This window comes from Typopeltis vanoorti, chromosome 21, assembly GCF_054136105.1.
Source record: "Typopeltis vanoorti isolate ZY-2024b chromosome 21, IOZ_Tvanoo_1.0, whole genome shotgun sequence".
NCBI lineage: Eukaryota > Metazoa > Arthropoda > Arachnida > Uropygi > Thelyphonidae > Typopeltis > Typopeltis vanoorti.
The window spans coordinates 85,976,405-85,989,421 of record NC_143569.1 but is presented as its reverse complement, the minus strand read 5'-3'; the positions used below and the strand labels follow the sequence as shown (position 1 = coordinate 85,989,421).

Genomic DNA, 13,017 nt, shown 5'->3' with positions numbered 1-13,017 from the left:
GTAAACTTGATCCTAGGATGAAGTGTGTTTAACTTAGTGAGAAATTGTTGAAGTTCATCCGAAGAGCCATTCCATACAGCAAAATTGTCATCGACATATCTGAACCAATGAGTAGGTCTTGGAGAAAATGGTAACCTACATTTGTCAGTTTATAGAAAGAAGACTCATACAGGCCATTATATCCATGCGGAATCTCATCACCATCCCAGTCAAAAGGCAGAAACTATTAAAACAATGGTTCATCGGGCCCACTCCTTTTGTTCTTTAGATGATCTTTTACAGAAAGAACTACTATATATAACTTCTTCCCTTCTATCTAATGGTTATAAGAATTGCTTCATTAAAAGAACTTTGAGTAGTTTTAATATGTCTTCCTCTTCAAACACAGAAGAAATAACGCGCATTCCTATCCCTTACGTACAAGGCATCAGTGAACGTATAGCAAAAGTTTTAAAACCACTGAATATTTTTGTTGCCTTTCGACCGTTTAGAAAAATCTCCACCTTTCTCACTTCTCCTAAGGACAAGCTTCCACATCTTAATCATCCAGGTGTCTACCAGATTCCATGCTCTTGTGAAGACATAGAATAAAAGTAAAAGGGCCAAGGACACAATTTTCCTTCAAAAAAATCTATCTTCTCTAAATAAATATAGATGCATTAATCTTCCCAAAATATGGAAAACATTAATTCTTAGAGAGCCCATATTGCATCCACACCATCGAGAATGCAATGGCCCTACATAGTTAGGACTCTTAACTCTGTCTGCTGAGTTTCGCTTAGTTTTATGTTGACTGTGTATGTGTGCACCTGCTACAATGTATATTATTAGAATTAAACATTAGTTTTAATACTTTTCCAGTGCCATTTTTATTTCAATAAACTTCCAACATGAGTTTCACCCATACTTTTAGGTAGTTAAATGCATGGAATGGCTTATGTGTTTGTAGTACATGTTACTTTATTTTTAATGGTATTGATGAGAACACAGACTTATAAGAAAATAATTACTCCTTATTAACTTATTGCTGATATTTCACAGGTACTATATCCAACATCTTCAGAGCACAAACAGTTTAGTCACAGTAAACAAAACAATAACAATTTGGGTAACAACGGGACTAGTTTAAACAAGTGCAATGGGCAACACAAAGACTAAAGTCCTAATTAGGCACCATGTATGTTGGAGGGGGGCACAAAGACAGAAAGCAGGTATTAATTAGGTCTTAAGATGACTGTGTCCCAAATTTTTGATAGCTTTATACAGCCATACTTATTGAGGTTTGAAGTATGTTTCAAGGCTTCTGTTGATTCCAAGAACAATCTCTCTGACTTATAACGACTTCTGTGTTGCACTTTTGTTTGTTTGTTTCTCCAATTGATCCTGTGTGCAGGGGTATCCAAGGCATGGTCTGCTAGACCAAAAAAAAAAAAAATTCCATGATGTCATATTCAGGAATTAGTGATCAAGAAAGGGAGGAGTAGCTATAGTATTTGACACTAAACAGAGGATAATCTTGAATGGCTGAAAATATCAAGTAGAAAGTTTGAGCTGACGCAAAGGAAAAAGAAAAGTTGATTCTTTTGATGACTAAACAGCAGATTAGGTGAACATCACATAAATTGTTTGGGGACAATTTGTAGAAAACAGCAAAGCTGATAATAATGTTAAGGATGTGCTGGATTTCTGTTCAAGACATGAATTAATCATTATTAATACCATGCTTCAACATAAGATGTGCAAATATTCATGTAAATAGGATAAAAGAAACAAACCTCATTAACTGTGTTATTGTTGATAGTGGTGTCTTTACACTGGTTGAGGAAACATTGAATATCATACTGAGAAGAAAGTGTATAAAAAGTTATAAAATGAATCAAATTGGCAGTTTTTGCAGGGTAATTGTAGACTCAAATATACAAATATTATTCAAGAAAAAATGAATGCATTCAAAGAAAAGAATTGATCCTTGGCTCAGTGACAAATACTTGGGGGGGGCAGGGGGTCTAGTCAGGAACAATATGGTGAAGCTAGAACTCCATGATGATTGTGGGAAATTTAAAGGCAGAAATGGAAAAGAAGAAAGCATATTGAAAGTTGCCTGCAAGTAAATCAGCATGTACCAAGAGAATACAGTGAAAGATGTAAGAAGGAGAAGCACTGTGTAAAAGTAGCCAAACAAAGTCATGGAAGACTGTGACAAGAATGTAGAAAATCATTATCAATAGGTTGACAAAATGTTCTTAAGGCTATCGGGAAAAAAGAAAAATAAAGGCCTTTAAAATAGAAGGAAGAGTACTGTAAAAGGAATCAGAAATGATAATGGGGCATGAAAAATTGAAGATATTCTAGATGTCTGAAGTAATAATAATGAGTTTTAAAGATTGCTAAATGAAACAAGCAGTGATGACACTGGTAGAAAATATTCAAGGGTGATGCAGTAAGGAGTATATACCACAGAGGTTAAAAATTCTCAAATGTGGTAAAGCAGTTGAATAGATGACATTCCACAAGAATTGCTCAAATATGGAGGTATAGTATAAAAGTTTTACAGTCTACACTGCATAATTCAGATAGTCTGTCACAAGATCAAATTCCAAATGATTGGAGTACCCATCTATAAAAAAGGGAAATAAAACTTAATGTGAGAACTACAGAAAAATTTCCTTATTAAGTGTTGCAAATAAGGTGCAAGCATACGTGACAAATATGGAAAATTGAAGAGGAGCAAGCCGGGTAATGATTTTCGGAATCATATTTTTACTTTAAGACAAATAGTTGAGAAATCATTGGAATATAACAATCTGTATTTTAAGTTTTGTAGATCTGGAGAAAGCATATGACAAGGTGTGCCCAAAAAAAAGAGCTGTTGATAATACTGCAATCCTATTTGCTAAATGAAATATTATACAGAACATGCTCTATAAGTTGTTAGTCAGCAGTTAGAATTTGAGGATTTCCTGGAAAATGGTTTTATGTATAAAACATGCGAGAGAAAGGTGTACTCTTTTTTCATTTTTATTCATTATCTGTGTGAATCACGTTAAAGTGGTATTAAATCTGATATTAGATTCTCAGATATCAAAGTTAGCAGATATTAACTATGTGCAGATGCTGTTGTACCTCTAAACAAATTTTTAGGATTTTTTAGCTAAATTGAATAACAGGTGTTAGAAATCTGGACTGAAAATTAGCAATATAAAGACCAAACATATGGAAATAGGCTTCAACTGCATTCTCAATGGAGAACATGTAGAAAAAGTAAAATATTTCAGCTATTTAGGCACAATATTTAGAGTCCGCGCAGTTAGCCTGTTGGCTTTGTGCTTCACAACCATATGACTGGAAAAGGAGTGTCCCAGGTTTGATTCCCGTCGAAGACGTGAGGAATTTGAGGATCTTCCTCAGCCATAGCCAAGTTAGTCGGTCTTGGGCGTGGGCAGTAGGGTTTTTTCCGCCAGTTTATCTGGCGTTTTTCATCCCACAAGCAGGCAAACCGACCCTGTGAACATACACCATTACAGCCAAAAATATATCTCCCCAAGCAGCAGGCTAGGCGACAGGTCGGTTGGGAGTGGTACTAACAAGAAGTCGCATCTAAGTAACATGCGAACCCTGCATAGGAAGCAGGAATAACGCATAGTGAAAGAAGAAGGCACAATATTTAGAGAGATTGGCAAATTAATTATGGAAATAGACAACAGAATTATCAAACCTGGTATGGTAGGGAGCCAGCTGAATAAATTTATATCTAATAAGAGAGAAACTAGTCAAAACACTAAAGTAGCTGTGTAAAAATAGTCATAATTTATAATTATGTATCTTTTTACAATTTTTTCTCTACATTAGTATTTTATTAGTTTTGGTTTCATAACCACACGTAATCAGCACTTGATTAATAAAGTGTCTGATGAGAAAATTGATATTTATGTTAAAAAAATTTAAAGTATTTGAGATTGGTGTATCCAGATATCTGATAATTGTAATAATTTAGTTATTCTAATTGACAATTGTTAAATGTAGAGTGATATCTGTCATTTGTCCTGAAGACATTCTCTTTTTGCCAACAATGATAACATGTAGCCATTAGTAGCTTGTTGCTTAGTTGAACACATACAGCCATTAGTAGCTTGTTGCTTAGTTGAACGCATGTGCAACTTCTGAGAAGATTGATAACCGATTGGAAGCTGAGAGAGAGAGAGCATTTGGTACCAGGGTAACAAAGAAAAACAAGGAGAAGGGAGTGGAAATTTGAAAATGCAGACGTGAGAATTTTGTTTTTGAAAGATTTGCAAAAATTGACAATAATTAATAGAGGATTCCGAGAAGGGAATCTTAACAAGGTGCCTTAGATCGGAAAAGTGAGACTGTTGACAAGTGAATAGTAAATAAAAGGAGATAAAGTAGACATTCTATTTCAACATTCTGTCTCAAGCACACTGGTGTTATCAGTTATTTTCTCGGAACAAAACACAAATGTTCGGTCTAGTAGACTGATTAAGTACATGTTAAAGAAACCACTAAAAGAATGAGTCAGTGAGAGAATAAATTTATCCATTAAAGATAAACGAGATTTGAAAGTATAGTTTTATTTAGAAGGCCTTGGATCTAAATAGTTTTGTAATTATTAATTTAAGTTTATTTACCATCTATATAGTTTTATTTAGTTTCATTAAATATTTACATTTAGAGAAAAAATACTAGTAGTGGTGGGCAGTAGATGGCGTTGATGTAGATGATTGGTAGTAGAGGTTCGGTGTAGTGGTGGAGACGGAGAGTTGTACAGTAGGTGTCCTTCCGTGATGAGTCTTTGGACTCCTTGGAGGTGTCACAAATAATAATAATAATAATAATATCTTTTTTTTATTTATTTAGTCTTGAGTGAATTATTTCCTGGATTCTAGAATTAGTTTGAATTCTTGTAAATTTACTTGACACTCGGTGTAAAAATAGTTTCTTTAAAAAGATAAACAAATTGGTACAATTTCTTCACAGAGAGATAACAGCTGTGTTCAAAATATTATTATAACATATGTACCTGAGAACTGGATTAGAAGTGAAATGCATAATTATTATTTATATACAGTAGATCTAACTTTAATCCCATCTTCATTTATTTATTTTTTGATATATATATATATATATATATATATATTATTATTATTATTATTATTATTTAGTAGTAGTATTGTTGAGGAAGGTCCTTTTTAATCACTTATGCCCAGATGCTTCTCATATAACTTGTCAAATATGTTAACTAAAGACATACGAGCAACACTTAATGGTAGCTGATTCTACACACTCACCACTTGCCATGAGAAGAAACTAGACCTTACGTGCTTCCTAAGCACATTCTTTATCAGCTTTGAGGGATTATCCTGAATTCTCTTAGGTGCAAAATATCACTTTTGTCTGAACAGTGTAAGATCCCTTTACTAACCTGTATGTTTTCTCTACAAACTTTGGAGACCACATTTTTTTTTCTTCACATAAACAATTCCTAGTTTCACTTGAAATACCTAAGATAGAAAGAAGATAGAAAGGTGTGCCTCTTCACAAACATGGTGTTGTAAACAAAGCCTTTTAAAGCGAAATAACTTATTTTTCTTAAGCATTTACTCTTTCTAACTTTTTCGTACAAATTAATTATGGTCATCATTAGTCATCCAGTACTTTGCTGTAAATAACTTTAGCAATCTGGCTCCCAAACTTTTTCATTCTCTATCTACTATAGCTCCTCATTCTTTTAACTTCCAGCAATTTCTTATAAATGTAATAAATCGAAATCTGTTTTCAGTATTCTCATTCAAAAGGCATAACCTTCCACTTTGAAACATTAAGCTGACATTTACCCTTATTTTTCCAGTAGAATTATTCAAGACAGATGCATTCCTTATTACTCAATCCAACATAGCATCATCAGCCAATAACTTATTGTATTCTAGACCATCCCATCTGTTCATTGGACATCAACAGATGCCGTATGGTCACTTAGATGCTCAATGATGTACTACACCAGTCCTTGCCATGTGGTCCTGTTGTATGCTTTTCTGAAAGCTTCAACTCCATAAAGTTCAGCCAGGAACTTTACCTTCTATTACTGTTTTGAGAATTTCAGTGTGTCCGAAGTATTTGAATTCTCTTCTGTCAATATCCTTAAGTAGCCTTAAAGTTCTACTGATCCTTTCTAGCACCCATCCATATGATGACTATATGATATGATATCCTCAACAGCCTTATAGTAGCTATCTTTTCCTATCAGATTTCTTTTGGTTCCAAGTATCACAGCTATAAGGTGTTAATAAGTTATCCACAAGACCATCCCCAGTATCGTTAATATCCACTGGTGTTCAAAACCTAAGAACGAACACTATTTCTGAAGATTACAACTACAAATTCAGGCGAATCAGCTTGTGGCAATTTGTATAACTGCAGATTTTGATTAGAAAGCGAGTACACATTCAAATTTTCGAATTGCATGCAAAGGGATTATGTCATAGCACTCAACAGAATAAAAAACCTGCACTAAGTGAATTGTATTTGAAGGAAGCTCTTGTTGGGAAGGAATAAAGTTGCAAACTTGGATATCTTGTAATGTCTCAAAGACATCATCTAGATCAGCACCTCCCAAACTGTGGGCCACGGTCCCCTTGGGGGCCATTAGTTTCGTTGAAGGGGACCGTGAAATAATGAAAACAAATTTAAAATGTTTTAACACTAAGTGTGCCATGTCAAATGTGTATCTAAGGTGTTAAAAATGTAATATGGGCATTCTTCCAAGAGATGAGACTGGATTGTGTTTTGGTGGCATTAAAATTGGCCAGGTTATTAAGAACAATTCAAAATGAGAATTATTCTTGGCTTGAAGTAATTCAATGAAATTTGGTATGCAAGTATTCCATTTTTTAATCGGACTGTTTTAATGGTAGAATTAGGCAAAACAAAATTGTGCTTATGTATACTATTGTGAAATGCTCGTTTTTATGGTCATGTGAGATTATTTACTTGTTTAAATTTGAGTTTAGGGTAGGAGAGTGAATTACTTCATCACAAAAATATGTTTAACTATGAGGCTTACTTTGAAAGCTATTATCTTGCTAGAAGAAAAAAAAAAAAAAAAAAAGTTTTAAATGCAAGTTAAATTCAAAATCTATAACATGCAAATGATGAGGGAGATGAATACATTTTTAATACAGAATAGTTCAATTTTTCAACTGTCTTTAATATGATCCGAAACTTATTTTTATGAAATAGGATAAATTTCAAATGTCTCAATGATATAATTATATATGTATTTTTATGCAGAATACAATTATTTAAATTCTGAATTAATTTAAAAGACGAATAAATTTAAAAGAATGGAAACTGTACATGACAAAGAGAGAGATCTGAATGCCCAAGGACAGCACTAGAAAGCATTGAATGGTCACCAAGTCTTCACGGAGGATCAGAAATTATGATAGGAATGCATCTGGAAGATTGAATGTACCTAGTAGACACAGATATAGTTGCCTTGGTTTTATAGTGTTGAATAAATCATGAAGAGGGTGTTGAGGTAGGTACACAAAGTGATATCAGTACAGTGCTGACTCTGAGATTAGATTGAGGAAAGGTAGGCTGTAAAATTCAGTAAATAGACAAAAAGATATAGCATGTCCCAAAAGCCACTACTTATTTTAATGAAATAGGATAAATTACAAATGTCTTAATGATATAATTATATATGTATTTTTATGCAGAATACAATTATTTAAATTCTGAATAAATTTAAAAGAATGGAATCTGTACATGACAAAGAAAGAAGGAGAGATCTGAATGCCCAAGGGCAGCACTAGAAAGCATTGAATGGTCACCAAGTCTTCACAGAGAATCAGAAATTATGATAGGAATGCATTTGGAAGATTGAATGTACCATACACATCATGGAATCTTACATGTGCATTGCTGCTTGTCTTGGATAATTTTAATGCAAGTTGTGCAGCATTTATGTGATAAGTCTTTTTCTTCAGAGTCAAACACGAGATTCTGCAAATTGTTGTTTTGCATGTTCAGTTTGCAGGATGCTGCCTTCCTAACTCATAATTTCGGATGTTGAAATTTTTTTTCACTTTTTTATACTATAAATTCAAAATGCCAAGAAATTACATTCTTGTTTAATCCTTTACCCAAATGAAAGTGAACAAATTTTAACTTAAAGTATCTTTCACTGAGTTTTTTGTATATAACGGTTAATGACTTTATATCAATTGCCTCAATATCCATCCTGAAGATACTTCACATGCACACTTTGTTTGCTTATGCTTGGATAAAGGATTGAACCAAGAATATAATTTCTTGATTCATCATCATCATCAAATTCCTGACATGTACCATCAAGGGGTGTACGGGATATGATAGTACTACATGAAAAATTTACATCATTACTAACTTCCTATCTACAATTTTCCTCCAAATCAGTCTGTTACTTGTCAAGACTCCAATATTATCATTATCAGATCTTATATTTCTATCATCTGAGGCACATTGTACCGTATCAATCCACATATCTTGGTCTTCCTCTGGGTTGTTTTCCTGCCAACTTGGCAGAAACACTTATTTTGCTAATCTTTCCTCACCCATTCTGTTTAAGTGACTATACCACCTGAAATTAGCTCTGCTAACGCATTCCTGGATGCTGACAATGTCAAGTTCTTTCCTAATATCCTCGTTTTTAATATGTTATTGCCATTAATGCCATCTGTTCATGCCTCTAATCTTTCTCAGGACTCTCATATCTGCAGTCTCTAGTCTTTGGTCAAGTGTTTTACTTCTGACCCAGCTCTCAGATCCATAAGTTAAAACTGGTTTGAACACTGTCTTGTATACAGCTAATTTAATGTTCCGACTAATTTCTCTCTTATTCCATATGAATTTATTCAATTGACTTCCCACCATACCAGCTTTGTTGATTCTGTTGTCTATTTCCATATTTAATTTACCATCTTCAGTAAAAATCGTGCCTAAGCAGCTGAAATGATTTACTTGTTCCACAAGTTCTCCGTTCACAACACAGTTGACATTTTAAACTATTCTGCCTATTTTCATTGTCTTTTTATTGCTGACCTTCATACCATATCTATTACAACAGTTATTCAATTTAGTCTGGGAATCTTGCAGACTTGTAGCGGATTTATTTAGAAGTATAACATCGTCTGCATAAAGCAAAGAGCTGACATTAACATCTCCAATTCTGATATCATGTTTAATACCACTTTCCTTCATAATGTGATCCATATAGATAATGAATAACAGAAGGGATAATGTACATCCTTGTCTCGCACGAGATTTAACATTAAGCCATCTTCCTGTACTTACTTCAAAACTTTCAATATCAAATATCATCTGTGATCTAGAGTATTTTAATAATAAGGTTATGTATCTCTTCTGGGTAGTGGCCCTTCCCATGATGCATAGCATTATACATGTCCAAAAGGGAGTGTGCTTTTTTATTTAATTTAATTTTTTTTTTTTAAACATTATGAACTAAGGCAGCTGATGTGAAGTCATTAACCTCTATATACAAGTAGCCTAGTCTTGAAGATACTTCATGCACAAAGTTTGTTTACTTACACTTGAATAAAGGATTAAACCAAGAATATTTCTGGCATCACTAATTTAATTGATAATTTCTGATCCTCTTTTAATTAAGACTTGATGAACAGATTCACTGTTTCCTTGTGATGTCCCTTAGGCATACATTTTTTTTTTTTTTTTGCGCAGATTCATTTCTTTTAAATTTATTTGCGATTTTAATACTTGTATTTTCTATAAGACATTTGTTTGAATTTACACCAAAATACACTGTGACTTTTGGGACACCTTGCATTATAGTGACTTAAGTAAAAGAATATTCTACAGGAAAATTTTTGAATGACAAGATACGTACGTACAAGTGGAGTCATTCTTGGAAGTTGAATAAGAGTGTAGTTAACAAAGAAGTGAAGTCCAGGTTTTTCTTCTGCTGACCAAAATCCATCTTATCCTGACTAGGACACTTGATTTATCTATAGAGCTATGCTTGCTGTAGTAGAGTTATCAGTAATGCTCCTAAACAAGACAGATTAACCTCGCTACCTACTGAAGTTGGTCAACGAGTTATGGTCCAGGCTTTTGAACCATATGCTAGGACAGGTCTTGCTATTGAGTTATGGATTCTTATTCTTGTTTTCTTGCTTAATAAATTTGGATTGAATATCTGATTAGTAGTTTTTGTTATTCATATATAATTGGTTATTTTATGTTGCATATCTTTCTCTCTTTCAAAAGATAATGGTAGCCTAGATATTTGATTGTATTAACCTGTTCTATAATATCATTGTTGATGCGAATTTTGTTTCTAATTGTGTCTCGGTCTTTAAATGCCATAACTTTGGTTATGGAAGTGGAGATTTCCATCTTGTATGTTTTTGCTATTTCATTTAATGAAAAGACTGCTCACTGTAGTGAATCTTCATTATCTTCAATTAGAACCTGATCGTCGGTGAATAAAATTGTATCAATGTTGATATAATTGTTTATGTGGATGCCAAAACTCGTTGTTTCTCTCCACTCTCTTATAATATTGTTAATATAGATATTAAAGAGGAGTGGCAGTAGACTACATCCCTGTCGGACACCTGCATTTATGTTCTGTGATTCAGATATTTGTGCAGCTATCTTTATTGTAATTTGGTTATTGTTGTATATATTGAAGATTGCTTTAATTAACTAGTTAGGAATGTTGTCATCTCTTAAAATTTTCAGTAGCTTATTACGATTGACTTTATCAAAAGCTTTTTTATAATCAATGAATAATATATGGGTCTCTAGATTGAAATGAGTGAAAACGGCATCAGTACAGGATCTGTCTTTATGGAAACTGTTTTGTTCCTCTCCAAAAATATTTGGTCTTTAAGAGACTTGAATATATTTTATATCCAGTGTTTAAAAGGCTAATGCCTCTATAGTTTTGACATTCATTAATATTGCTTTTTTTTTTTAAAGATGAGAACAATCATGACATTTTGCCAGTTTTCTGGTGGTAATTGGTCTTTACAGATAAAGAGGAGGGCAGTTCTTCAAGTTGTGTGTGTGTGTGTGTTGAGGAGGATTAAATAAATATTTGTATATAAGGACAAAAAATTTAAATTGCATGATGACAGTGCAATTGGAATATGTATTTTCCCATATCCATTAAATAAATTATCTTGATGTTTTTAGTAGTTTTCAATTTCATGTTATATGATTAGTCTGATATTTTGTGTTGTTTATCCTGCAGGAAGTAGAAAAACTAAGACAAGAAAAACTAGAGATTGATCAGCAGCTTCGAAGTCAGATGGGTTCTACTCAGAATTTTCCTATACCTCGTCGTAGTGGACCAGAAAGAAGTTACAATTCAGAGTCTGATAGTGGCAGAGGACGTGGAAGTGGTGGCACAACAAGAGGTCGAGGAAGGGGTGCTGGTCCAGGCTTAAATCCCAATCGACGTTGGGGAGGGGATTCCCGGTTTAACAACAATACTGGTACTCATCCACCTACCCTTAGTGATTATATACCTAATGCAGACAGGCGTGGAGGACACAATTCTACTCATTCTGTTCGAGGAGGATCTGGTGGCATATCACGGGGTAGGGAAAGAGCTGGAGGTGATAGCGGTAGCAGAGGTATGCCCAACCGAAAATGAAGTTTTACTAGTAGTGGTACTTACTAAGTTGACAACTTCCAGACCTGACATTGGCATCAATCACACAGCATTCCATGTACTGCTGATGGCCCAATCCCCCCCCCCTTCCCTCCATGACTTACACAGATATTGACAGTCTTATTGTTATGAGTTTGTTTTTTGAAATATCCCACCACTTTTTCTGCATCTTAAAAAAGGATGCATGAACGTTTATATAGTTACTTCTGAATATTTGTTATTTTGTTGTTCGTTAAATTAACAAGTATGTTATGTAATGATTCTGTAGTTAATTACAGAAGACTGCAAGAGTAAGCATATAACATTCATTTGTTATTGAAAGAATTATTTATTTTGTTTAAGCAAGGCTGTCATGCTCACTTTGATAATGATCAGGGCTTCACTCCTTTCCCACTTTGACTGACTTGATTTTCTTTTTTGGCTGGTTATATATAGAAATACAAAAATGTTTCTGTCTTAGAAACATTATTTCTGTTTTCATGTATTTAGTTGTGTGACTTGCTGATGTAACTTATGCTGCTTATGCTTTGTATTCATATTACAGTGTTTGATTGATTGTTCCTGAATGAATTAGTGAATGTATGAAGAAAATTAACTGTCAATGATGACTCTTTGATAGGTATCAATTATCCATATTTTGCTCCTCATTTCTAGTCTTCCATTTGTTATGATCAGCACCTAATTGGTCTTTTGCATACTGCTTTATGTAAAACATGGCACATCACTTAATTGTTTCATTTTTGAGTTTTCTGTATATAATCAGATTTAGGAATGTAGTGATTGCATTTACAAATGAATCCATGTGTAACAGTTGTTGCTGAGTGAACAAGTCTTGCGGGTCTTTTAGGTTTTTTGCATGAGGGGAAAAAAGTAAATAACACAACTTAAATATTTATTTTTGATATTAAAATAGTAAGATGGCAAATGGTTTCTAAACCTATAAAGTAAAACATCTTTTATTTTTATTTCTAAATGTTAATTAATATTTGGTCTATTGGAATCATATATTCTTATTATGTTTGTCATTAGTTATTTAAAGGTGCATTATTCTTTATTCTTGCTTTGAATCTACATTTAATTTTTAAGTGTTTTTCTTATAAAATGGTGGGTGTAATTTGAAATATGACTGGTATCTGGCCTTAAATAGTAATGCTACCCTGTTGCATTCAAGCTTACTACTTACAAACTAACCCCTGCCTGAAACACCTTGAACTGAACTTTGTATTCCTTCTATCTCAGAAGTGTCATATTATCCTGGAGTTGTAAGTCATGCCCAAATTGAGAACATAATAGTGATA

At 33.4% G+C, this 13,017-nt stretch overlaps 1 protein-coding gene across 4 annotated transcripts in view; it reads left to right on the top strand.

Annotated features, from left to right (window-relative positions):
• LOC150095073 (fragile X messenger ribonucleoprotein 1 homolog B-like) overlaps window positions 1-13,017 on the top strand; it is a 467,885-nt gene that overhangs the window by 368,123 nt on the left and 86,745 nt on the right. For all 4 annotated transcript variants that reach the window (XM_090411425.1, XM_090411423.1, XM_090411424.1 and 1 more), the window contains one exon: window positions 11,297-11,681. In XM_090411425.1, the coding sequence (XP_090267551.1) occupies window positions 11,297-11,681 (385 nt within the window). The remainder of the gene's footprint in view (window positions 1-11,296; window positions 11,682-13,017) is intronic.